The sequence below is a fragment of the Amborella trichopoda genome, chromosome 5 (assembly GCF_054954075.1).
Source record: "Amborella trichopoda isolate Santa Cruz 75 chromosome 5, AtrichopodaSantaCruz75HAP2 v2.0, whole genome shotgun sequence".
In the NCBI taxonomy this organism is placed as follows: Eukaryota; Viridiplantae; Streptophyta; class Magnoliopsida; order Amborellales; family Amborellaceae; genus Amborella; species Amborella trichopoda.
Window position 1 is genome coordinate 9,106,280 of NC_142340.1, and position 24,525 is coordinate 9,130,804.

The 24,525-nt window shown below is 42.1% G+C and overlaps 1 protein-coding gene across 2 annotated transcripts in view; it reads left to right on the plus strand.

Moving 5' to 3' along the window:
• Nucleotides 1-19,566, plus strand: part of LOC18443715 (Tudor/PWWP/MBT superfamily protein) — a 35,120-nt gene extending 15,554 nt beyond the window's left edge. For both annotated transcript variants that reach the window (XM_088867376.1, XM_006853897.4), the window contains exon 4: nucleotides 17,924-19,566. In XM_088867376.1, coding sequence (XP_088723502.1) covers nucleotides 17,924-18,939 — 1,016 coding nt within the window. In that variant the 3' untranslated portion in view covers nucleotides 18,940-19,566. The remainder of the gene's footprint in view (nucleotides 1-17,923) is intronic.
• Nucleotides 19,567-24,525: the final 4,959 nt, after the last annotated feature.

Genomic DNA, 24,525 nt, shown 5'->3' on the forward strand with positions numbered 1-24,525 from the left:
AGCCATCAGGGCTATTTTTTTTTTTTTTTTGGTGATTTTACACACCTTTGAAGTATCCGACATGGACATAGCAAGCATTTTGAATTATCTGTGCCTCACAGGTGTCCAAATACAAGGTCCTTATTTGCCTGTTCATATTGGGCTTTTTGCTAGAAACTGATTTGGATGAAATTTCCAATCTGAATGGGATGGAATGCATTGGAACATCTGTATATACACCCTCACACTGGGCTTCCCTAGTCAAATGAGGTTGGTTCATGTCTCATGAGATTTGTACAGGAGAAAAGATCTAAGGCAGGATTTTTTTTTTGACAAGGTTACATAGGATTGGAACTTGAGATGTTGTGCTATGAAAACCCAGCAGCCCAAACCCGATTCCTAAGATCTTAGGCTGTGTTTGCAAAGGCATATGCTATACAATGAGGTGCTACAGTGTTAAGGATCCAGTGGGAGTAAATGGGTGGTTTGCAATGCTCTTTTGCTAACTTGCAGACATTTTTAAACGGATCTTTAGCCCCCATGATGTGATTAATTTGCAAAGAGCCCCTGGCCCATTGTGTTACCGTCAGTTAGATGCTGCACCCATCACATTAGTGATGTAAAGGAGTGCCACTCCCAAATCCACCTTAAACTGGCTTATTCAGTATGCTACAGAAATTGTTGTATAATGTATTCAAAACAAACCCATACTAATCTTTTATCTGCTCCTACAACTCTCAGTATTCTCGAGCATGCAAAACAAAACCATGCTCTCATACTGAAAATGAGACCTTAAGATCACCAATTCTTTGTATATCTTGATTATTTTCAGGTTTGTGATGGACTTGTCTCTTTGAAGGTTTCTGGCAAGTCTATATGTAATACAGTTGTAATTAAATAATTCTACTGCAATCCTGACAAAGAATAAAAGAATGTTGGTACTGCTTTGATTCTTCTCTGCATTGCTATTATGTGAAAAGCTCTCCTTCAGTGTGTTAACAACAGAAAGTTTCAGATTTCTTCTTCAGAGTACTTTGGCAATTTTCTGTCAACGTTATCAGGAGTCTTTAAATATGAAGTGGAATCGGTCAAATATTGAAAAACATGTTCTATTTTGGTGAATTGAGTGCTAGGTTTTCTTTAAGTTTCTGCATTTGACATGTGAAAGCCCTACTAGCTTTGGTGGCGTTCTTTCTATCTTCAACTTTTAAAAAATTTGACAGGTAGGTTGGGGTTTTGGCTGGCCCTGAAACCATCAAAGAGTAGCATTTGACCTTCAAAGCTTGATGCAGGACACTATTTGGGACTTTGTAATGGTGCATTTGGTGAAGATGTTCGTCTGGGCATTGATATAACTAACTTTTACCATGGGAAAACAAGAATTGCAGTATCCAAGATGATCTTCACTAATGGTTCTCAAGATCCATGACCGAATGGCTAAGTCATGCGCTGTCCGCATGAATAATGAGCTTGGGAAGCAGGTCCATGGCTGAGCCATTCAAGGAGAATTCAAGTCAAAGAACTCGTTGATTTAGAAAGAGGATCTGAGGTGGATTGGTGTAGAATTCATTTTAACCCTTTCCAAAACGTTAGCACAAGTTTTTTCCAAACAAGGGTACAAGTGCTAAATCAGGAACTCTTTTGGAGGGGTTTATTTTTATGAAAAAAACCTTAGGTTTGACTGAAGAAAGGTCGCAGATTCTATTGGTTGGTCTAAATCTAGAATCTGAGGCCAAAATTTGGATGTTATGCATTTTGCACTTAGTCATACAGCCAAACAGCATATTAACCTTCTACTTCGGTCAAATGGGTTCATTTGCGAAACTGTACCTATTCATGCATCCAAAGATCGTGTTAGTACTTAGGTGAAATTTGGTCGGCTTTTTATTTGCGGTTTAGTTTTGGCATTGAAACTTCCATAGGGCACAACTTTCAGTCTATTTATCTGACTTTTGTATATGCACACTCATATCGAAGCTCTTGAGGATCTTAACAAGGACTCTGCAAGGGCAATATCTGCCATACCGTTTTTGCCTGCCAGGGTCTCCAGGAAAGACCTCTGAAGTTTTCAAATCGGCCTTCAATTTTTCAGTGTCAGTTCATGGGCGGAATCATCTTTTGTTAAGGATTTTAAGGATCCATATAATAGGCAGTCTAGACCAGATCTAGGTTAGGGTTTAGTCCATAAATATAGAGTAATGTAAGGAAGTCGGTCTTCTGAGTTCCTAAACATTGAAATTCCGGGTACTACCAAAGTAGTATTCAATGGATATCTACACACTTGTCGGTATTTAGTATGTGTCAGAATATTTAGTGCGCGAGGCTAAAATACCAGTACTCATATTAAAAGGAAAATGCCAGTACTTCCTAACATGTCTGTACAACCAATATTTTTAATAATATAGGCGTGTATAATGTCATTTCCTACAATCTTATGGCTCATGCACAATCTCATGGTGGTAGCTATCTCGGGGGTAAATTTACTCACTACATCCACGTCGGTGCCCAGCCTCATTCCTCGCTCGACCAAGGCTAGCCTAGCCTTGTCACACAACGCACAAGAGAGAGTTAGAGTCAATCACATGCACAAGAGACACACAAAAGCAATCGAATAGCCAAGCCATAGCCCAACGTGTTCCACTATACAATTGCAGGAGTATACAGCTACGGTCCCCTCACTCTAGGCCGGGCAAGGGATACTTGTAACCCCCAAGGTCACATCTGAATTTCAAATGCTACACTGTACATAACGGTCATGCCACTACCATGGCCTTTTGCATGGAGGCCACCATGCCACCACGCATTCCAGGTCAGCCACCTGGCCACCCTCTAGGATCAAGTTACACACATGGCATGCCTTTATCCCACATTTTGTGCCAACAAGGCATAACTACCCACCACTCCTGCTGGTCATTACGCCCACCTTCCCCACTTCCTAAATCCATGCCACTTGGCTCCTAAGTGGAGGGGGTCGGTTACACTAACCCACTAATCTAGGGATTGACTAGCCATGCACCTGCATGGTATAGTTACAAGGGTCCACTTACACATGCACTACCACTCACGCATGTGACCTATGGCCGTTACATAAGCCCATACTTGGATAATTACTGTTTGAACCCACATAGCTGCCTTGATCGCACACCTACGTAGCCAGGTGTGTGGCTCACCTCTTGTACACTGGCCCCTTGACTATGTCTTGTCAGGTTGAGCCATCTCTTAGCCATTGGCCCACATCATCCTCTACCCATGGCCTCACACCAAGGATCTTTCACCACCAACCATGCATGTGTGCACCATGCACCTAATGCTTCACACGTTGAACCTCTCGCACGACTAAGGGAGAGAGGCACACACGCCTCTCAACTATAGTTGTATGTAAAGAACTGGACCTTCATGAGTTGTAGCTACCAAAATGGCAAAATGGCTGCTTCATGCACCAAGGGGTTCCCCCATGCCCTTGGTCACCAATGAATCGGAAGCACCACTTGGCCTGCACCATGCGCATCGTGCTGCACTAGCCGAACTGCAACATACGCACCAGCCGCATCATCTAGTTGCATCACACGCAACAGGCTTCCTTCACCAGGCTGCCTAAATCGCACGCACCAGGCTGTTCATACCATGTTGTCATGCCCCAAGTTTTGCTATGCCTAGATGCCTTGTACACTATGTGCATAGACCCATTTCTTCCATCACTTGGGCTCGAAAGGTTTTAGAGTTGTCTGGTAAACTCACGTGGGCCTAGTGGGTTTCTAGATGGGTCTTAAAGGCTGGACTTTGTAGAATGCTCTAGAGCATTATTAATGCTAGAGTGTTTTAGCCGTTGGATGTATGCCATGTGGATGTATCTTGACCGTCGGTTGTACATCCTTGAGCCCATGTAAGAGGCCCCTCATTTGTATCCAACCTGGAAAAGGTGTGGAGCCCGAGAAAGGTAAAGGCTCAAAGGTGTGAGGAACTCATACATGGTAAGGATTCTTTGGATATAATGGATTTACAATGCCCTTGGGCCAAACTCGTGTGTCCCTCTCTTGTGGTGTGCTTGGCTTATACTTGTGTGTTTGGTGCATACTCGTGATTAAACTAGTGTTTTGGTGGTGTGCACTAGTAAGTAGTACTTCGTGCCTAGTTGGTGCATGTCTGTGGGAAGGCTGACTCGTCCTTGAAGGACAAAGGAATGAGTGCCACATGGTTGAAGTGCAGGGCTTCAAGCTAGGGTCGTGACAAGTGGTAGCGGAGCAAAGGTTTGAGGGGACCATCTGGCTTGCTCGTGGGAGCTACTGTTTGTGTGGGCTGTACTACTGCGCTTGGGCTGCTAGCTTGTGGGCTAAAAGAGAGGGACGACCATGGCATTTGAGGTGATTAAAGACGACCAGGCTGATGGGCAAGGCCGTGACAGCGTTAGCAAGAAAGTGGGAAAGAGCGAGAAGTCCCAAGAATCTTTGACTGCCTTTGAGGAATGGGTGGCATGGCTAGAGCTAGTCGTGGGCTATGGGCAAGACTGATTTGCGGAGATCAGTCATAATATATAAGGCCTCGAGAGATGTCGGATGCCAATAAGAAAGAGAGGGTGGCCTTTGAGGACAAGTTTGTGGCTATGCTATCTAAGGTGTAGGAGCAGGTGGAAGAACTGAGGGGCGATCTGGCTCTATGCATGAGGGCTGTGAACAATGGGGCCTTGGTGGCCCTGGATTTCCCCAAGGTACGTATACTTGAACCTAGACCTTTAATGGGGCAAGTGATGCACGGGAGTTGCACAACTTCCTGTGACTCATGGGGAGATACTTTGAGTCCATCTCTTTGGGGGATGAAAGGGCCAAGGTGCATATTGCCACTATGTACCTGTCAGACATGGTTACATTGTGGTGGTGGAGGCGCCATGGTGATATTGAACGGGGGAATTGTACCATTTATATGTGGGACGAGTTCAAGAGGGAAATCAAAAGACAATTCTACCTTGAGAATGTGGAGTATTTGGCTCATAAGTACCTCAAGCGACTAAGGCACATAGGGTTGATACGTGACTGTGAAAGAATTCTCAACCTTGATGTTAGAGATACTTGACATGGTTGAGAAGGACTTGTTTTTCGTGGACGACCTACAACCTTGGGTTAAGCTGGAGTTGCAGTGCTAAGGTGTGCACGACTTGGCATCGGCCATGGCGGTGGCTGAGCAGTTGGTGGAATTCAAGAACAATCCCTCAAGGCAAGGACCCCTTAAGGATAATGATGGCTTTGGTGGAGGAAACCGGGAGGAGGTCTCTAACCCCAAAGATAGACATGGTGAGCCCTCAAGGTGGAGGGGCCATAGGGAAGGGCTTTGCTAGCCCTCAGGCTGGAGGAATGGTAAGGACCAAAGAGATGGGTCCAAGCCATAGAGCATAAAAGCTTTCACATGCGATGAACCACATAGGGCATGGGATTGACCGAGTAGAGCATATCTTGGAGCTCTCAGAGCCAAGCTAAACACTGCGAAGGATGACTCGAAGGATGATGGTGTTCATGAGACTCGAATAGGGTCAATTCAGCTCTTCAATGGGATGAAGGCTGAGACGAGGAGACCCAAGGCCCCAAGCGAGGGTCTCATGTATATAGATGCCCAAAGGAATAGAAAAACCACGGAGGCTATGATTGACACGGGGGCAACACACAACTTTGTCTCTAAGGATGAGGCTAATCGACTGGGCTTATGGTTTGCCAAGGAGACGGGATGGGTGAAGGCTATGAATTCGGAGGCCCAAACGATTCATGGCACGGCTCGTGGGGTGGACGTACGCCTTGGCCCAGCAAGGTCGACATGTCCATAGTGCCTACCAATGATTGACTATCAGATGGTCTTAAGGATGGACTTCCTGAGCAGGGTGAATGGCTCTCATGCCCTTCACAAACTTAGAGTGCATCATGAAGGAGGGCTCTCCATGCATGGTGCCTGTGGTACAAGGCACCAAGACGGTCGGTAGGACCATAACAGTTTTGCAACTCACCAAGCTGGGGGAGCTGGCTCGTGCGGCTTCAATAGTGGGATTACCTTTAGGAGGGCATTCTAACGGAGTTGCCACAAAGGTCACCTCATAGGAAGGAGGCAGATCATAAAGCTGGATGGGAGCTAAGGGCAACGGCTTCGACATAGGAGCATGTCAAGGTAGCTCCTTCAAAGGCAAGGACGAGTCTTGACAATGGAAAGAACGGTTGGCAAGGGCAAACCAACCCAGTTTGCACCAAGACCACTTGACGGGGGAGACAACCGACTGGAAGAGATCATGGCGCAAGTTCGTGGTTAGGTGAAGATTGTCGGTCAACAAGGCAAGCTGTGAGCTCACACAGGCGTTGTGGTGACTCAAGGACGAGGACACGTCATAGAAGATTTGTGACGAGGGTGTCGTAGAATTAGGTGGGGATAGTGTCACGCCCCAAGTTTTACTACACCCGTATGCCTTGTACACTATGTGCATAGACTCATTTTTTCTATCGCTTGGGTCCAAAAGGTTATAGAGTTGTCTAATAAGCTCATGTGGGTTCTAATGGGTTTCTAAATGGCTCTTTGAGGCTGGACTATGTAGAATTCTCTAGAGCATTGTTACGACTAGAGGGTTCCTAGCCGTCAGATGTATGCCATGTGGATGTATCTTGACTGTCGGTTGTAAGGCCTTGATCCTATATAAGGGGCAGGACCCATCATTTGTAATCCAACCTGGAAAATGTGTGGAGCGTGGGAAGGGTAAAGCCTTAGAGGTGTGAGAAACTCATATATTGTCAGGATTCTTTGGATATGGTGGATTTATAAGGCCCTTGGGCCAACTCGTATGTCCCTCTCCTGTGTTGTGCTTGGCTTATACTTGTGTGTTTGGTGAATACTCGTGGGTTAAGCTATTGTGGGTGGTGCGCACTAATGAGTAGCACTTTGTGCCTGGTTGGTGCTCGTCTGTGGAAGGGTGACTCTTCGTTGACGGACTATGGAAGGAGTGTCGCACGGTCTAGGGTCGTGACAACGTGCACCAGTTTGCTTGCACCATGTGCTCCGAGCTGCCTGCATCACTTGAGGCTTAAGGAAAAGGGGTCTGACAAGCCTCCCCCTCTTAAACTCTGATGTGTTCGCTTAGGAAAAAGGGGTCTAACTAGCCTCCCTCACGTAAACATCGATGTCCTCGTTGGACTCTTGATCTTCACCAGGTCCGCACAAGCTGCGGCTCTAGCCAACACCCATGCTTGTCTCGACCAAGTCTCTACTTAGCCTCACTCGCACCTGGCCAGGTCCGTCACTGCCATCAAGTATTTTGCTCGTTCGCTTGGCCAGGTCTACTATTGCCACCAAGCCTTTTGTTCATTCACTTGCTCAGGTTGACTACTGCCACCAAGTCCCTCACCTATGCACACATGGTTAGGTCCTCGCACTGCGACCATGTGTCTGGGTGCGTGGCTAGGTCTGTTGTTGCCATGATGACCCATGCTACCTCTTGTGACATCAAGAAGATGGCCTTGCACCAACCTGACCACAGATCGACCAATGCCTGTGATACTCGTTCCTGTGGCCAAATCTCCTCTTCTTAGCGCCGTTAGGAGTAGCTTGATGGCCTACCTCATCACTCCTCTCACTAGCCAAAGATGCCTCGCCCATCGTTGAGGCAAAGCACTCTTTCCACTCACCCATTGTCATCACCAGTGGCCCCACCTGAGTCATATGTTAACTCCTCAGAGTCTGTGGTCTCATTGCATGGCTAGGTCTCCTCCCAAGCCTGTTGTCACGGTCCTAGCATGAAGCCCCGCGCTTTGATCGTACAACACGCGTTCCTTAGTCCGTCAAGGACGAGTCAGCCTTCCCACATACGTGCACCAACTAGGCACGAAGTGCGATTCACTGGTGCGCACCACCCACACACTAGCTTAACTCACAAGTATGCACTAAACACACAAGTATAAGCCAAACACATCACAAGAGAGGGACACACTAGTTTGGCCCAAGGGCCTCATAAATCCACTATATCCTAATAATTCTTACAATGTATGAATTCCTCACACCTCTGAGGCTTACCCTTCTCTGGCTCTACACGGTTTCCAGGTTGGGTTACAAATGAGGGGTCTTCCCCCTTACATAGGCTCAAGACCTTACAACCGACGGTCAAGATACATCCACATGGCATACATTCGACGGCTAGGAACCCTCTAGTCCTAAAATTCTCTAGAGCATTCTACAATGTCCAGCTTCTATGACCCACCTAGAAACCCTCACGTGAGTTTACTAGACAACTCTAGAACCTTCCTGGCCCAAGTTATAGAAAAAATGGGTCTATTCACATGGTGTACAAGGCATCCAAGCATAACAAAACTTGGGGTGTGACACTCTCCCCCACCTAATTTTGTGACGTCCTCGTCACAGACCTTCTATGATGTGTCCTTGTCCTTTAGTCGCCAGAAATCCTGTGAGTGCTCACAACTTGCTTTCTTGACCGACCATCTTCACTTAGCCACGCACTTGCCTCATGATCTCCATTTGTGTACCTTCCGGTCGGTTGTCTCCCCTATGTAGTGGCCTTGGTGCAAATTGGGTTGGTTTGCCCTTGCCAACCCTTGCTTCCATTGTTAAGACTCTTCCTTGCCTTTGAAGGAGCTACCTTGACATGGTCCAATGCTGAAGCCTTTGCCCTTGGCTCCCATCCAGCTTTATGGTCTACTTCCTTCCTATGAGGCGACCTTTGTGGCACCTCGTCGTTAGAATGCCCCCTTTAATTAATCCCACTATTGAATCCACATGAGCCAGCTCCCCCACCTTGGTGAGCTGCATAGCTGATATGGTACTACCGACCATCTTGGTGCCTTATACCATAGGCACCAAGCATGGAGCGCCCTCCTCCATGATGCACACTGAGTTTGCGAAGGGCATGGGCGCCACCTTCACCCTGCTCCAGAAGTCCATCCTTAGGACCATCTGATAGTCAATCATCCGTAGGCACTATGGACACGTCGACCTTGCCACCCCATGAGTCAACGTGTACACGAGCTGTGTCGTGAATGGTTTGGGACTCTGAATTCATAGCCTTCACCCATCTCGTCTCCTTGGCAAACCGCAAGCCCAGTCGGTTAGCCTCATCCTTGGAGATGAAGTTGTGTGTTGCCCCCGTGTCAATTATAGCCTTCGTGGTTTTTCTATTGATTTGGGCATCTATGTACATGAGATCCTTGCTTGGGGCTATGTACATGAGACCCTTCCTTGGGGCCTTGGGTCTCCTCGCCTCAGCCTTCATCGCAATGAAGAGCTGAATTGACCCTATTCGAGTCTCCTGAACACCATCATCCTTTGCAGCGTCCACTTGGCTATGAGGGCTCCAAGATATGCTCTAATCGGTCAATCCTGTGCCCTATATGGTTCATAGCATGTGAAAAATTTTATGCTTTGTGGCTTGGACCCTTCTCTTTGGTCCTTACTATTTCTTCAGCCTGAGGGCTTGCCAAGCCCTTCCTTGTGACTCCTCCATCTTGAGGGCTCACCAAGTCTAACTTTGGAACTAGAGACCTCCTCTTGGTCTCTCCAAGCATGGCCATCATTATTCTTAGGGGGTTGTTGCCTTGAGGGGCTGTTCTTCTTGAATTCTACCAACTGCTTAGCCACCGCCATGGCTGATACCATGTTGTGCACACTTCAGCGTTGCAACTCCTGCTCAGCCCAAGGTTGCAGGCCGTCCATGAAATTGAAAAACAGGTCCTTCTCAGCCATGTTAGGGATCTCTAGCATCAAGGTCGAGAATTCTTTCACATAGTCCTGTATCGACCCTGTGTGCCTTAGTCGCTTAAGGTTCTTACGAGCCCAATACTTCACATTCTCAGGGTAGAACTGCCTTTTGATTTCCGTCTTAAACTCGTGCCATGTATCAATGGTCCAATTCCCCTATTCAATATCAGCAAAGTGTAGCCGTGTCTGAGAGGTACATGGTGGCTGTATGCACCCTGGCCCTTTCATCCCCAATAGGGATGGCCTCAAAGTATCTCTCCATGTGCCACAAGAAGTTGTCCAACTCTCAGGCATCCCTCACCCCATTAAAGATCTTGGGTTCCGGTATACATACCTTAGGGACTTCTTGAGCCACAAGTCACCCATTTGCTCACAGCCCTCTTGCATAGGGTTAGGTCGCCCCTCAGCTCCTCTACCTGCTCCTGCAGCCTTGACATGCCATCAGCCTGTCCTCAAAGGCCTCCGTCCCCTTATGATTTGCACTCGACATCTCGTTGAAGATTAGCAGCATGCCAGCCCTCAAGTCCTCAAGCCCAGCCTCGAGCCCTGCTATGCTATGATCGATCTCCCCAAATCAATTTTGCTCATCACCCACAGCTAGCTCAATCCGTGCCACCCGTTTCTCCATGCCAGCCACGGGGCCTTGAGACTTCTCCCTTTTCCCTTCCTTCTTGGTAGTATTGCCACGACCTTTCTCATTAGCCAAATCGTCCCTGGTTACCTTCGAAGCCGTCACGTCCTACTCTCTAAGCCCACGAGATCAGCAGCCAACACGAGCTCCCACGAGCAAACTTGATGGTTCCCTTGAACCTTTTCTCTGATACCACTTGTCACAACTCTAGTTCGATGCGTCACTCTTCGATTGTGTGACACTCTTTCCTTAGTCTGGCAAGGATGGGTCAGCCTTCCCACGGACGTGCACCAACTAGGCACAACGTGCTATTCACTAGTGCGTACCACCCACGCACTAGCTTAATTCACGAGTATGCACCAAACACACATTTATAAGCCAAGCACACCACAAGAGAAGGACACACAAGTTTGGCTCAAGGGCCTTATAAATCCACCATATCCAAAGAATCCTTACAATGTATGAGGTCCTCACGCTTCTGAGGCTTTATCCTTCCCAGGCTCCACACATTTTCCAGGTTGGGGTTACAAATGAGGGGTCCTCTCCTTTATATAGGCTCAATGTCTTATAACCTACGGTCAAGATACATCCACATGGCATACATCTGACGGCTAGGCACCCTTTAGCCTTAACAATTCTCTAGATTCTACACAGTTTAGCCTCTAGGACCGATCTAGAAACCCACTAGAACCCACGTGAGTTTACTAGACAACTCTAGAATCTTCCAGGCACAAGTGATATAAAAATGGGTCTATGCACATAGTGTACAAGGCATTTAGGCTTAGCAAAGCTTGGGTCGTGACATGGTGCTCTTGTTGAACCCAGTTGTATGGCGTTTATCAATCGCAACAAACCCAACTGTGAGGGGTCTCGTTCTCTTGCACGATTTTAACTACATTGAGGGTCTGCTTTTATGAGCATACCCTTGCTCGATGGTCCCCCCCCTATATGAAAACAGCCTAAGAAGGCTTTCTGGGGTGCCTCCTTCTTGGCTGCTCCCTTCTCAGGTCTAGTTCCATTACCGCACACCACCTTCTCACCACTCGCCCTCGATGGCCTACCCTCGTGGTTTGACTCCACTGCCCGAAGGTCAAGGTCTGCTAGGTCGTCAACTGCCGCTGTAGCAGTAGCCAAGTCATGCATGCCTTGCCGCCTTGCCTCCTCAACTCGGCCTGGGCTCAACCCTGCAACCCAGACACTAAATTTAACAATTGATTCTTCTCGGTCATGATCCATATATCCAGCATCAATGACGCGAACCTATTCACATAGTCACACACTGAACTCGTTTGGTGAAGCTTTCTCAAAGCCTCACGAGCCACCCAAGTTTCGTTTCTTGGCAAGAACTGCTCCTTCAGTTCTTGTTTCAAGGCCTCCCAAATGCTGACCTTGGTCCTTGTTGTGTTCGCAACCCTTATCCTCCACCAGAGTTTCGCATTTCCAGCGAGGTACATGGCACAAATGCCAGCTCTATCCTCCTGATGGTCATGAGCAGCCTCAAAATACTGCTTCATATCCCACAAGTTTTGCAACACCTTAGAGTCCCGCTGGCCTTCAAACACATGGTTCTGATACCCTCATTGCTCGAGAGTCCAACTCACCACTAATCTGCCTTGACAAGCGCCATGTCTTCTTGTAGGTTTGCTAGGTTTGCCTTGAGGTCGTCCATGAGCCCTCTCATGCGAACATCATAGGCACCACGGTGCCCTTCCGCCTTCTCCTCCAAAGCACCGAACCGGGCCTCCAAGACAACAAGGTTGTTCCCTACCTCACCATCTCGAGCTCCTTGGGTGATTTGTTCCAACTGCAGTGTTCAACACGGTTGCGCACATCAGCTATACACCAGCCATGGTTGCACCAGCCAACCTTAAGCTTTGCTACCAACTATCACGAGGATAAATTTTCTCACTACGTCCACGCGACACCCAACCTCAATCCTCGTTCCACCAAGGCTGGGCCAACCTTCCTTCACAATGCACAAGAGAGAGTTAGATTCAATCACATGCACAAGGGACACATAAAAGCGACCGAATAGCCAAGTGCCATAGCCTAACTTGTTCCACTATACAATTGCAAGAATATATAGCCACAGTCCCCACTTGGGCCGGGCAAGGGTTACTTATGGCCCCCAAGGTTACATTTGAATTTCAAGTGCTACATTGTACATAACGATCATGCCACCACAATGACCTTTTGCATGTAGGTCACTTGGCCACCCACTACTTGGTCAGTTACACACATAGTCCAACCATATCCCACTTTTTGTGCCAGCAAGGCGTATTTGCCCACCGCTCCTGTGGCCATTATGCCTACCTTCCCCTCTCCCTCAATCCAGGCCACTTGGCTCCTGAGTGGAGGCGGGTGGGTTCACTAATCAATTACTCTAGGGCTTGACTAGCCATGCACGCGTATAATACTATTACAAGGGTCTACTCACACCTGCACTACCACTCAAGCATATGTCCTATGGCAGTTACATAAGCCCATACCTAGGAAGTTACATAGTTTGAACCCACATAGCCGTCTTGATCACACACCTGCCCAGCCAGGTGTATGGCTTGCCTCTTGCACATTGTCCTCTTGACCATGCCCCATCAGGTCGAGCCATCTCTTAGCCATCAACCCACTTTATCCTTTGCCTAGGGCCTCACACCAAGGGTCTTTCACCACCACCCATGCGTGCATGCACACCCAATGTTGCACACCATGACCCTCTCACTTGACCTAGGGCGAGAGGCACACACCCCTCTCAACTATAGTGTTAGACGTAAAGAACTGACCATTGTGAGTTGTACCTACTCCATACCAAAGTGACACATGTTGCTTCATGCACCAAGAGGTTCCCCCACGCCCTTGGCCATCAATGTATCACAAGCACCACTTGGCGTGCACCACGCTCTTCGTGCTGCACTAGCTGGCTTGCACCATACGCACTAGTCGCACCATCTAGCTGCGTCCCATGCACTAGGCTGTCTGCACAATGCGCACCAGGTTGCCTACATCACACGCATCAGGCTGTCACCACGTGCACTAGGCTGCCTGCACCACATGAAGCTTAGGAAAAGGGGCTTGACAATAGCCTTGTTTGAATGGCTCTTCTCATAAGAGGTCTTGTGTTCATGTCCTATTCTGTTTGTTATTTGTTACTTTTCCATCTTAAATTAGGTGGTTTGTATATAAAATAATGTCTATATATTGAAATAACATTAGAGTGGTTGTGTGGTAGCACTTCGTTTCATATGCTATTTGTCCTAGGTTCAATTTGTGTTGTAGTCGGTAACACGTATTTTTATAATAAAAAGCTCAAAAAAGTTAAAAAAAGTTCATTTATAAGATTCAGAATCCTAACCTTATTAGATTCAACCAATGTTTAAAAAAATGCTGATCCGGATCGGAACCGGCAGATTTGGATTGGGAATTGTCGGAGCCGAATCGGTTTTTGCAAAATATTGGGAACTTGTGGGTTCCCCCCATGACATTGGCGGTTCTCTGACAGAACCAGTTCGTTCTACGATATATATATATATATATATATATATATATATATATATATATATATATATATATATATATATATATATATATATATAGCCCACTGGCTGACATCTACAGTGTAAGCCCAATGCCCAAATTGAATCTAGGCCGATCCAATAGTCACGACTGCATTTCGTATTTGAATTTTATTTTTTTCTACAAATTTAAATCACTTGAAATTTGGAGCGTCTATTCTTTAAAAACAGGAGAATCTAATAAAAATATCGAAAAACTAATTCATAAAAATTAAATTGACCAAAATATCCCTGAAATTACATTTTTGATAGTTTTATTAGGTGCACCTTGATGAGAAGAATGGACGCCTACACTTTCATGTGATTCAAATTTGTAGAAACAATACTAAAATTATATTATGAAGTGAAGTTGTGATCGTCAGATCGGCCTAGATTCAATCTAGGCTGTTGGGCTTACACTATTCCATCAGCCCATGGGCTAACAAGATCTTTTCCCATATATATCTAATATATATAGCAGAATTTTATAAACTGGGTCTTGTAACACGAAAGCTTTTTAAAAGGATTTTGTGTTTTCTTGTCGAACGATTTTCTTTTCTTATGACCTTTTTGTTTTGCATGTAATTTCTTTTTAGGCTGGGAAGAAAACAAAGTATTATATCCAAATTGCTCGCAGAAATCTCCGAGCTCTTTTTTCCCAGTCATTTTTCTTTTTCTAATTGTCTTTTCGATCTCAAATCTGTACACAACGCAAAGCCTTCTGCACAAATTTTTGCTGCTAACTCACCATAAGTGTAAGCATGGTAGGGTATTACCCCATTATTCTTGTTTTTAAGTCTGGTTTTCACCTTTTAAGAAAATAGGTAAGGAAGACCTTCTGTAAATTTTTCTTTCCAATAGTCTGCCTTACAGTCTTCTCTAAGTAGGAGTTTTGACCAAAATACATCTTTATACCACTTAAAATGTGACAGGGTTGGACACCTCAAATTTATAAGTAATTCTTTGGATCTATTCATCTGTAATGCGTGCTTCTTACAAAATGTAGGGTGATGGCATAGATTAAGGTGTTAACCGCATCTTCCTCTTCTATCGGGGCTTCCTGTTTAACCCTTGGACTGGTTTCAACCCATATACTATATTTTCTCTTGGTTTCTATAATTCGGTTTTTATCATTGTCTTCTAAACAAAAATCCCACCAACCTCTTAATTGGCCTCTAAAACCACAGGCTATAACTCTGGCAATGCCAGAGTCTTTATTGCCATTTTGTTTTGAGGCTGTAGCATACATTATTATATATATGCTTCATCAGGTTGATTTCCTGATATTCAAACATTCTGTCAACATTCCATTCCACAATAGACCTACTGTCGTATTGGGCCGGTTTATCAACATAATATTCTTCAATTTGAAGGTCTATTGGGGTTGGTCTTGTGTGGTACATCTTTGTAGGGGTCGTCGGGATTGTCTTTCTTTCATAAGAAATCATATTAATCCTGAAATCCTGCATTTTAGAACGACTAAAGATTTGGTCTGAATGGTTTAATTCTTCTTCTGAATAATTATGGTCATCTTGTCCCTTATCTTTCCCAGAAGTTGTTGGGTCCTTAGAAATTTCTAACTTTGATACTACCAGCTCTTATATAAACTCACTATCCTCTTTTCTGATAGGATACAATTTAAAAGTGTCCTTGTTTATACTAGGGGTAGGTTTGCACATTACTGGTTCTTTTCTCTTTTCTTTTTTAATTTTTCCTTATTAAGGAGGTTTTCAATTCTTGTTGTCTGGCTACCTAAGGATTGTAGATATAATTAGTATAGTTATTCTGTTTGATAATATGGTTTAACACTTTCAATATTAGCAGGTGAGTCTAACCTTTTGGGCTCATTTTTATAAGGAGATGCTTTTACTCCTTTTATATCTGCAGCAGCCTCAGGTGGATGTATGGACTGAATACTTTTTCCTTCTTTGGTTGTAAAAGTTTGAAAAACATTCTCAGCCACATTTATTTCCTTTTCTTCTTTAGAAAAGTCTGGAAATCTAATTTTATACTTTCTGCAGAACCATTCAAACCATTTAAAGAAACAGACATTAAATTTATTTTTTTGCATAAAATCATAATATTTTTCATGGAATTCTATCCTTGGTCTTTCATTAAATTCATTCGTAAACCATTCTCTTAATTTTTTATTCTGCTTAGAGTTAGAGTCTCTTTTAAGACATTCCTTATCAATTACAAATTGTGTCTTTTTGAATGACATTTGTTTGGAATTCTACATCTGAAAATATAGGTTCCACAGGTTCCTGATTCGATCTATGGGATGAACCTGGGGTATCAACCCTATAATAAGGCTCTCTTACTTGTTCATTAGGTTTTCCCAATCCTTCTAGGATTACTCTTTCGTGTTCCTTCTCATATTCCGTTTGAGAAATAGACGAATATGAATTTCTGGCTGGTATCCTAGGAGGGTTTCTAGCTATGTTTTTTCTCGTTTTCCTGGAAGTTGAAAACTGGATTTCAAGTCCTCCGTCCTAATATTCTATTATTTGTTCTACTTCTTTATTTTCTGGAGGTTTAGGTGACACCGCAGAGTGTACCATCTTTCTTGTAATTTTATTTGATTCCAAGGTACCATCAGCTTGAAAAAGGTCACTGATCTGTGTGATGGCATGTGTCTAAGTGTTGGGAAGTGTTGGTGGGCTACACCAAGCAAAATTCAAATTGTCCAGGTAAGAACACCGTACCAAAGGACACCATTGAAGCTTGTCTTGTAAATTTCCTCCTGCAATCAATACATGATCTTCATTTTCTTCCTTTTGTATTCGTATACTACAACCTGCTGCATGATGTTGCCACTCTCCCAGTCGAATATCATGGTCGTTTCCTTCTTGTTTAGAGTAGCGTAGTTGAAGATGTACAATATTTTCATATGAGATTTCCTTGTTTATAGAAATATATGCTACTTTAATGGTCTTTGCATAATCCTTCAGATCAGATAGCCCTTGACAAGATTCTTTGGTCATGTCATGGGCTAAACTCTCCAGAAAATTATTTTATCAGACAACGTTTTGAGAAGATCACTGGAGAATTACAGTTAAATAAAAGATTACTGGAGAAATATTTTACCAACTAAAATTTCAGTAAGAGCCACAAATACCTAATTTATTTTCTATATTACTGGTATCTTGTCTGTTTTCTTTATTTTTAGGAAAAATTTTATATAGAGCCGGGGCTCTAAACAATCAAATTAGAGCCCACCTCAAAAATTTTATTAGAAGAGGTTATTTTGATACCCAAATATTCTCAAATTGATCATCTCGGCATCAAGATGCATGGGCATGAGACAAAAATGGATTTCAAGTTTTGGAAATAGTGCATCTTGTGACACATTTTTGGATTGTCAATTTTCAAGATTTTCAAGTTTTCATAGATCTGCTTGATCTACACTATTTTTGAAGCTTTAAATTTTATAATTTAAGATGAAAATATATTTTAAGGCTATCACAAAGACTTCCAGTATTGAAACCACGTTTCTCGATACTATTTGAAGGTGCACTTTATTTTGATTATTTAGAACCTCGGCCCTATACAAACTGCACCCTTATTTTTATTACTGCTATATATATATATATATATATATATATATATATATATATATATGTATGGTCAGAACTGACATTGTCACTCCTATGCATATTATCAAATGTCAAGAAGATGCGAAATTGATACGTGCGCAGAATTCGTAATGTGAATCTAGAAAGTTACGTGTGTGTATAGATAGTGTTGAGTTTCATACCTTTTTGCTTCTATTCCTTTTCCATGAGAGGTGTACATTGTGCGGGAATAGTGTGAAGAAATCGACTCGGCCAAGGTACTCGGACATTGGCCGAGGGAGTTACTCGTCCGAGTTTGAGTAACTCGGTCGAGGTGATCTAATGCTTGAAAAAAAACAAAACAAACAGCATTTTTCCCATTATTCAAGTAATATGAAGTTTGATTTACTATTGAAAGCTACTGTAACATCATTTTGCCAATTACTGGATGTTCTCATGTTGATTTTGTTTTCTTGACTTGCCAGATTTCCCTCATACTTTCATTTCGAGCACATCACGAAGGCATCGTTCAGGCATGGTTGGGAGGCATGTACTTGGCAAGGACCATCATGAAACGGGCTATATCTTTCCAAATCAATCTGGTCACAAGGAGCGTAATGCAGAAAATGGAGCTTCAAAATGGCAGTCCAAAAGGAAAAGAAACAAGAGACATTCAGGTAAGAAAGCTAAGAAAGGTAAAAAAGCCAAGGGTGGATCTTTCTGTAAAGGCCCAAATAGCTTCTTTGAAGATTTTCACACTTCAGATAATTCTTGGCGAAGAGCTAACGATAGATCGACTTTGGAAGAAGGGTCCCTTCATTATAGGCATAGTTTGAGGACCAAAGAAGCAGCAGAGAAAAGGTCCCCTTTCTTCATTAGAGGCACACCTATTACTCAAACAGTGAATAAGAAATTATTTCTTGCAAGCAAAGCTGAGCCCAACTACGAAATTGATGCGATGCCTCTTTTTGATGTTGATCTAAATGTTCGAACAAGCTATCAAGGACAGCATGTTCCCTTGGTTTCTCTCATGAGCAGGTTGAATGGCAAGGCTATCATAGGCCATCCAATCACGGTCGAAGTATTAGAAGATGGCAGCTCTGATGCACTGTTGGCTAGAGTTGGTCATCTTCTGCCAAGTCGTGGCGCCCATCTTTCGACGGATGGTGGCATCTGGTCGCCTGACAGTGGAGCCGCTGCAGTAGAGACAAATGCTTGGGGTTATGGCTCAGGGGATGTGTTGCAAAATAAGGGGGGTTATTCAGGTCATTTGTATAAGAAGAACCAGTTGGAGAAGCCTTCTTTGTTGGGGAAGAAATCACCAAAGATGAAGAAATGTGGATCTTCAATGAAGAAGACGAGGAAGCTCTCTTTGATCTCTCTTGATAAAGGGATTAAGGATGAACAAAGGAAGAGCTGGGTGGGCAAGTTGGGTGGCCCTGTAACTGCCTGTATACCTGTGAATCTTGTGTTTAGTAGAATAAAGGAAGCTGTGGGATGACAGCACGTCTTAACATCTGGCGGACCGTGACAAAGCGATCTGAGTTTTCTCTTTGTAAAGGCTCACATTTGCAGGTTGTTTGCCATGCTTTTCTTTCCTCCTTTCTCTCTCTCTCTCTCTCTCTCTCTCTCTCTCTACAATTGGTGATTACATGTGGTTTCATGAAGATCACATTCGGTAATGTATAATGGGTTTCTTGGGATTGTTATATAAGTGGGGACCACTGATACCAACTTGTGCAGGGACCCATGGTGGAGTGGGTGCTTATGTTTATGCCACTGTACAGTGCTTTAATAGAAGATGAGGATACTGATCCCTTGCGTTTTCTCCAGTCTAACGTCCTTTTGTTGGGATAGGAATGTGAATGTGGACTGGTTTGGGGCATCACGTGTGGGCCTCGTAGGTTCAGGTTCTGACAGTTTAGGGTTTATTTTATTTCTCATCTTGGGCCTTGATGGCTACTATGTATATTTTGTATTGTTAATGTTGAGTTGAGGTGTATATTAGATGGACCTTCTCTCTTTATTTTTGGAAATTCATGGGAATTAGAGTAATCACCAAATGGAGCATATATTGTTGGATACTTCTTATTTTGGAGATGATATGGAAATGCTTTACTGTTTACTACTTAGCATCTTGACAGCTTCGATGGAAGGATTTGCAGGGTTCTTTGATATGTGAGGTAGTCAAATTACAATGTTTGGGTTCTTTGATATGTGTGGTAGTCAAATTACAATGTTTTTTGATCTCTCTGAAAACCAAATTTGTTCCCAAATTTCAAAATTTTGGTTTTTAGGGTTCAGAGGATTTCAGTGTTGCCACTGGTGTTGCCTTGCCTCAACGCAGCTAAATGCTCTTCTGAAATGGCTGATTCCTCTAAATTTCGCGCGAGGGCTGCTGTTGCACTGCACCTTAAGGACTCCAATGAACTCATCAGCTCTGTGGAGACCTTCATCTCTGATTGTGCTGGTAAAAGATGTGTTTTTCTTCTAGTCATTAAATGTATGCTTTTTTTTTGTGAGATTTTATTTAATTAAAATTCTTGTTATTTGCTTCTGTTTAAGTTGGTGTTTTATGTTTCTTGTTTAGGATGAGTTGGGGTGCTCTTTGTTCCTTTCCATTTTGTGAATTTCCTTGTTTTTGTGTCCTTTGTGCATGTTATGATGTTCAGCTTTCAATTTGGACTGAATTTTTTACCAATTATGGTGCAAGTCTTTATTCTAGCTATATACTTGGACACAATTCTGTAGTGAAAATGGTTGGTTTTGAATAAATTTGCAGATAAAATGGTTGATTTTGTATATTTCAGGCAAATTATTGTGTTGTCTCCAGGATTGCAAAAATCTAGTTTCTACTAAACACCCTTGTTGAAATATCCAGTCAAATTTCCAAACACAGTATTTATCTTTTACTAAGTATCAAAATTCCTGTCATCCATATCTCAGAGGTAGAAATTTCAGCATGAGTTTTCAATTTCTAGGTGCCAAACGCCCCCCTTAAAGAACTCTCGATTTTGGAGGGAATGAAATATATATTGAATTAAGCCATTTTCCGAAAAACTTTTTTCAATAGACTTCAGAAGTACGCCTTAAATCTATTTCTTTTTTGTTAATTAGTAGCGGCACATTGAAATGGATTGGGCTGGGACAAAGTTCGACTCCTGAGCATTAGCAGTGTGCTTGCATTGGTTTCTAAGTTGATTCTGAATTCATTATTCTAATTGAAAGTTTGACGTATTACACCAATACACATCTAAATTTGTAGTATTGTTGTTCGAGGCTAGTTTGAACCAATCGTATTTTCTTCGCCTAATGATTTTTCGCAACTTCTTTTAATTTGACTAGGTTCTTCTGGTTTTGTTTCTTTTGGGGAAATTTATGCTAGTGTTCTCTTATTTTGTGGTATTAAAAAAACGCCTTTTATTTTACATGTTTCACACTCATGTCTATTTTTTGTCTTTTTTTTTTTGGAAAAATTTATAGATATCTCTTAGACCCAACTTCCTAAGTATTCTCCGAACATTTTTTAACCTACATTGCCAATCCAAACACTATTTTTTTTCTTTTGTATCCAACCCCCCCAAGTAAAAAAGTGAGTTTTTATGACAAAATTAACCCCCTCTAAACCCACAACTTTCTTTATTTTTTGTCCCTTGTGAAGCTGGTTATCTCGATCCCTATTGAAACCTGTATGCTACACATCGTGCCTGTCTGGTTTCGTTGTTTATAATGAGGCCAATCCCAGCATAATGTGTGCCAAACAGGTTTTGGAAGGGACAAGAAGCCGGTCTGGCTTCAATAGAGATCAAAAGTTGGCTTCAATAGAGATCAAAAGTTGGTCTAGCGCATAGTATGTTGGTCTAAAACAAAGTGTTCGGGATCGACTTCATTGTATAAAATGAATAGAAATGTAGGTTCATAGGAGGTATTTTTGTCATTAGAAGATTACTTTTTTACTTGAAGGTGGATGTGAAAAATAAAAAAATAAAAAAATAAAAAAAAAATAAAGTTAGTGATATTGTTAAAAAAGTACGTAAAAAGTTGAGTCAAATAGAGTATATAATTTTCCATATTTTTCCCTGAAAATTTCTGGTTCAGAGCTGGGATGAATTTTTGATCCGGGCCATTTATTATTTTCTATCAAATCGCCTCACCAATTCCAAGAACCTAACTACCTAATCTATAAACCAGTCGGCTTGAAACTTGAGCTTCTGAACCACTTGTCTAGTCAAATCGATAGATTCGAGCTTCAAGTTCCAAACTCAACTCATGGGGTGCATTTGGGGAGTTCAAGTTCCGTTCTAGTAACCTGTTCAGAACTTTTCTTACCCATCACTTGTGCTTCTTTTCAGTCTGGTGGATACGAACCAGATTTTTATGGAACTTCAAATTCCAAACCAGGCTATTTTTTTTTTGTCAATACAGGACATTTTTTCTATACAGCAAAATAAAGGGAATATTAGGATAACTTTATCTTGTTTTGTTCATTAGATCAAAATTGGAGTAATTCTTAATTTATGCTATATGGATAATTCTTAATTTTTAGAGAGAGAGGGACTTCAAGAAGAAACCCAACTTTATCTTAGGTTTTGAAGAAGGAACCCAATTCAGGTTTATGGAGGGTTTTGAAGAAGAAAAACCAATTTCCTTTATTTTTCTTCTTTTGGTTGAGTTAAATTTCTCAAAATCCTTAATTAATCTCCTTACATTAGGATTTAAATTCATCCGTCTTTGGATTAAGCTTTGAATTTGAATTTTGCAAAGAAGATTCTAAGGTTACAACTAAGAAAGAGTGACAAAGATTCAAGTCTATTAGAGCTCGAAACAGTGCTTTTCAAGCTCGAACTAGCTTCTTTGCAACTTCATCACCCACTCCCCTTCTTGGAACCTCAAGATCTGCTATTGATGCAAATTCGACGCATTGTAATAGTAAACCAGCGCAAGATTCAGAGCCACCATTAAAGCCACTTCAAAGCTCCATCAAACCAAAATCAGACCATTTTTTCCTAGAGATTTGATAGAGTTTTTTGCAAAGGGGGGGAGGGAGTGCCTAGATTTGAGCAGGGCTTTTTCACAGAGGTTTGATAGCAATTCCCCCTTCTGTCTCTAGAAATTTTCGCAAAACGTTTTTTTCGACCCGTTTTATTTGTTTTCAAGAAATCGCGTTTTTAACAGTATTATGAAAAATACACGTTTTTTGGACGAACTTTTCAAAAAAAGGGCGTTTAGAACGTTTTTAAAAAATACGTCAATTTTTTAAAAAATACGTCAATTTTTTTAAAAATTCGACGATTAATCGCCGAATTGCTAACTATGCTTGTGACAAAGACTTGATAAAAATATCAACTACTTGATTGCGGGAGGAAACAAAATGAGTGATAGGAATCCAAGAGTAACCTTTTCACGCACAAAATAATACCAAATGTTAGGTACCAAACCAATACGTCCTAAAACCCTTGGATGATGGAAATACGGAAAGTTAGGCCCTTAAACCACCTAGGATCGTAACATATCACCTACTCTGCAGCCGACGTTAGGTTCTGATTCTATGGTAGCTCTTACTCTGATTTTATTTTTTCAGGCAGCCCTTTCCATAAGTAGCCCTTTTCTAGGATTTGAGCCTGGGTCGCAGTGGTTGCTCCGACACCAAAAAGAATTTTATGGAGAGAGATGGAGGAACTCTTTGATAAAATAATTGTGTCCCAAATTGCTCTTGTTGTTATTCTTTTAGTGTACATGTAATGGTAATCCAATAGTGTAATATGCACTTTCATATTTCGTTACACTCTCAAGCCATTTTTATCTGAAAATGTGAGTTCTTAAAATTTGTTATAAATCTCAACGGCATGATTCTTGATTTTAAGATTTTGTTCATTTTTTTTTTGTCAGCCTCTAAATTTAAGCAATTGCATTCTTGAATCTAATCATATGGTAAAATCAATGTCATATCAGGAAATATGGGAGGCAAATTGAACCAGAATCAAGCCCACGTTAAACTTTAATTACTATATGAAGCAACAAAGATGATGCATGTTCTCTAGCAACAAAGTTGTGTACTAAAATGTGCTAGGGATCTAGAGAAATGATGTGTGCACTGTTTATGGTGTAATCTAATATCTATCGTGTACTAAGTCTTGCCTCTTCGGTGGGGTGTTTTGGTCTGTTATGGGGTGTATTTTTGGTATATGCATACTTTTGGGGATAAGGTTTAACTAACATTCAAAATCGGGTGCAGTTGGCATGTAGGTGTAGAGGTAATGTGCACCTTCAAATTTTATTGTATATAATTTTGATGTAAATGTTTTTAGGATTATCTCAAAATCTATTTTTATATTTAATTATAGAATTTTAAATTTCAAAAATGGTAACATGTGAAAATCTTGAAAATGGAAGTGTAGATAATATGTTGTAAAATGCACTATTTCTGATATTTAAATTTTTTTTATTTTTCATAGTCATACATCTCAATGTCGAGATCATCAATCAAAAGGTTTTTCAACGTTAAAACTACCTTTTCCGATAGATTTTTGAGGGGCATCCGTAGTTCTACGCTATAAGGTAGCATCCTCATATAAACTTTTTCCTTCAATATCAACTAAGATTTGAATTATATACATTGTCTTTACGTGCTTTTGGCTCTCTAATCTAGATTTTTGGTGTAAGAGCTTGAACTTTGATTGTTAAGTCATCGATTATCTTTTTTTTTATAATTAAAATTTTAAAGGTACTTAATGTCATACATCTCGAGATCAAGATGATCAATTGGATAGTTTTTCAACTTCGGAAAACTTTTTTTACTAGATTTTTGAGGTGCACCTTACTTCTATAGTATAAGGTAGCAACCTTAAACTGTTTTTATAGTTAAATCTTTTGATAGTTAGACAACCCCAATTAGTTGGGAAAATTGTTTGAAGATGATGATGAAATCATCTGATATTTCTTTCAAGAAGTATAACCAATTTTTTTTAACTAAAGTCATCAGTAAAGTCAAAAGTTACTTTTATAATTTGTTAAAGGACCTGGTTTCTATGCGGCCCAGCCCACATATATAGAAATGCAGGCCTATTAATAGATCTATTTTTGCGAT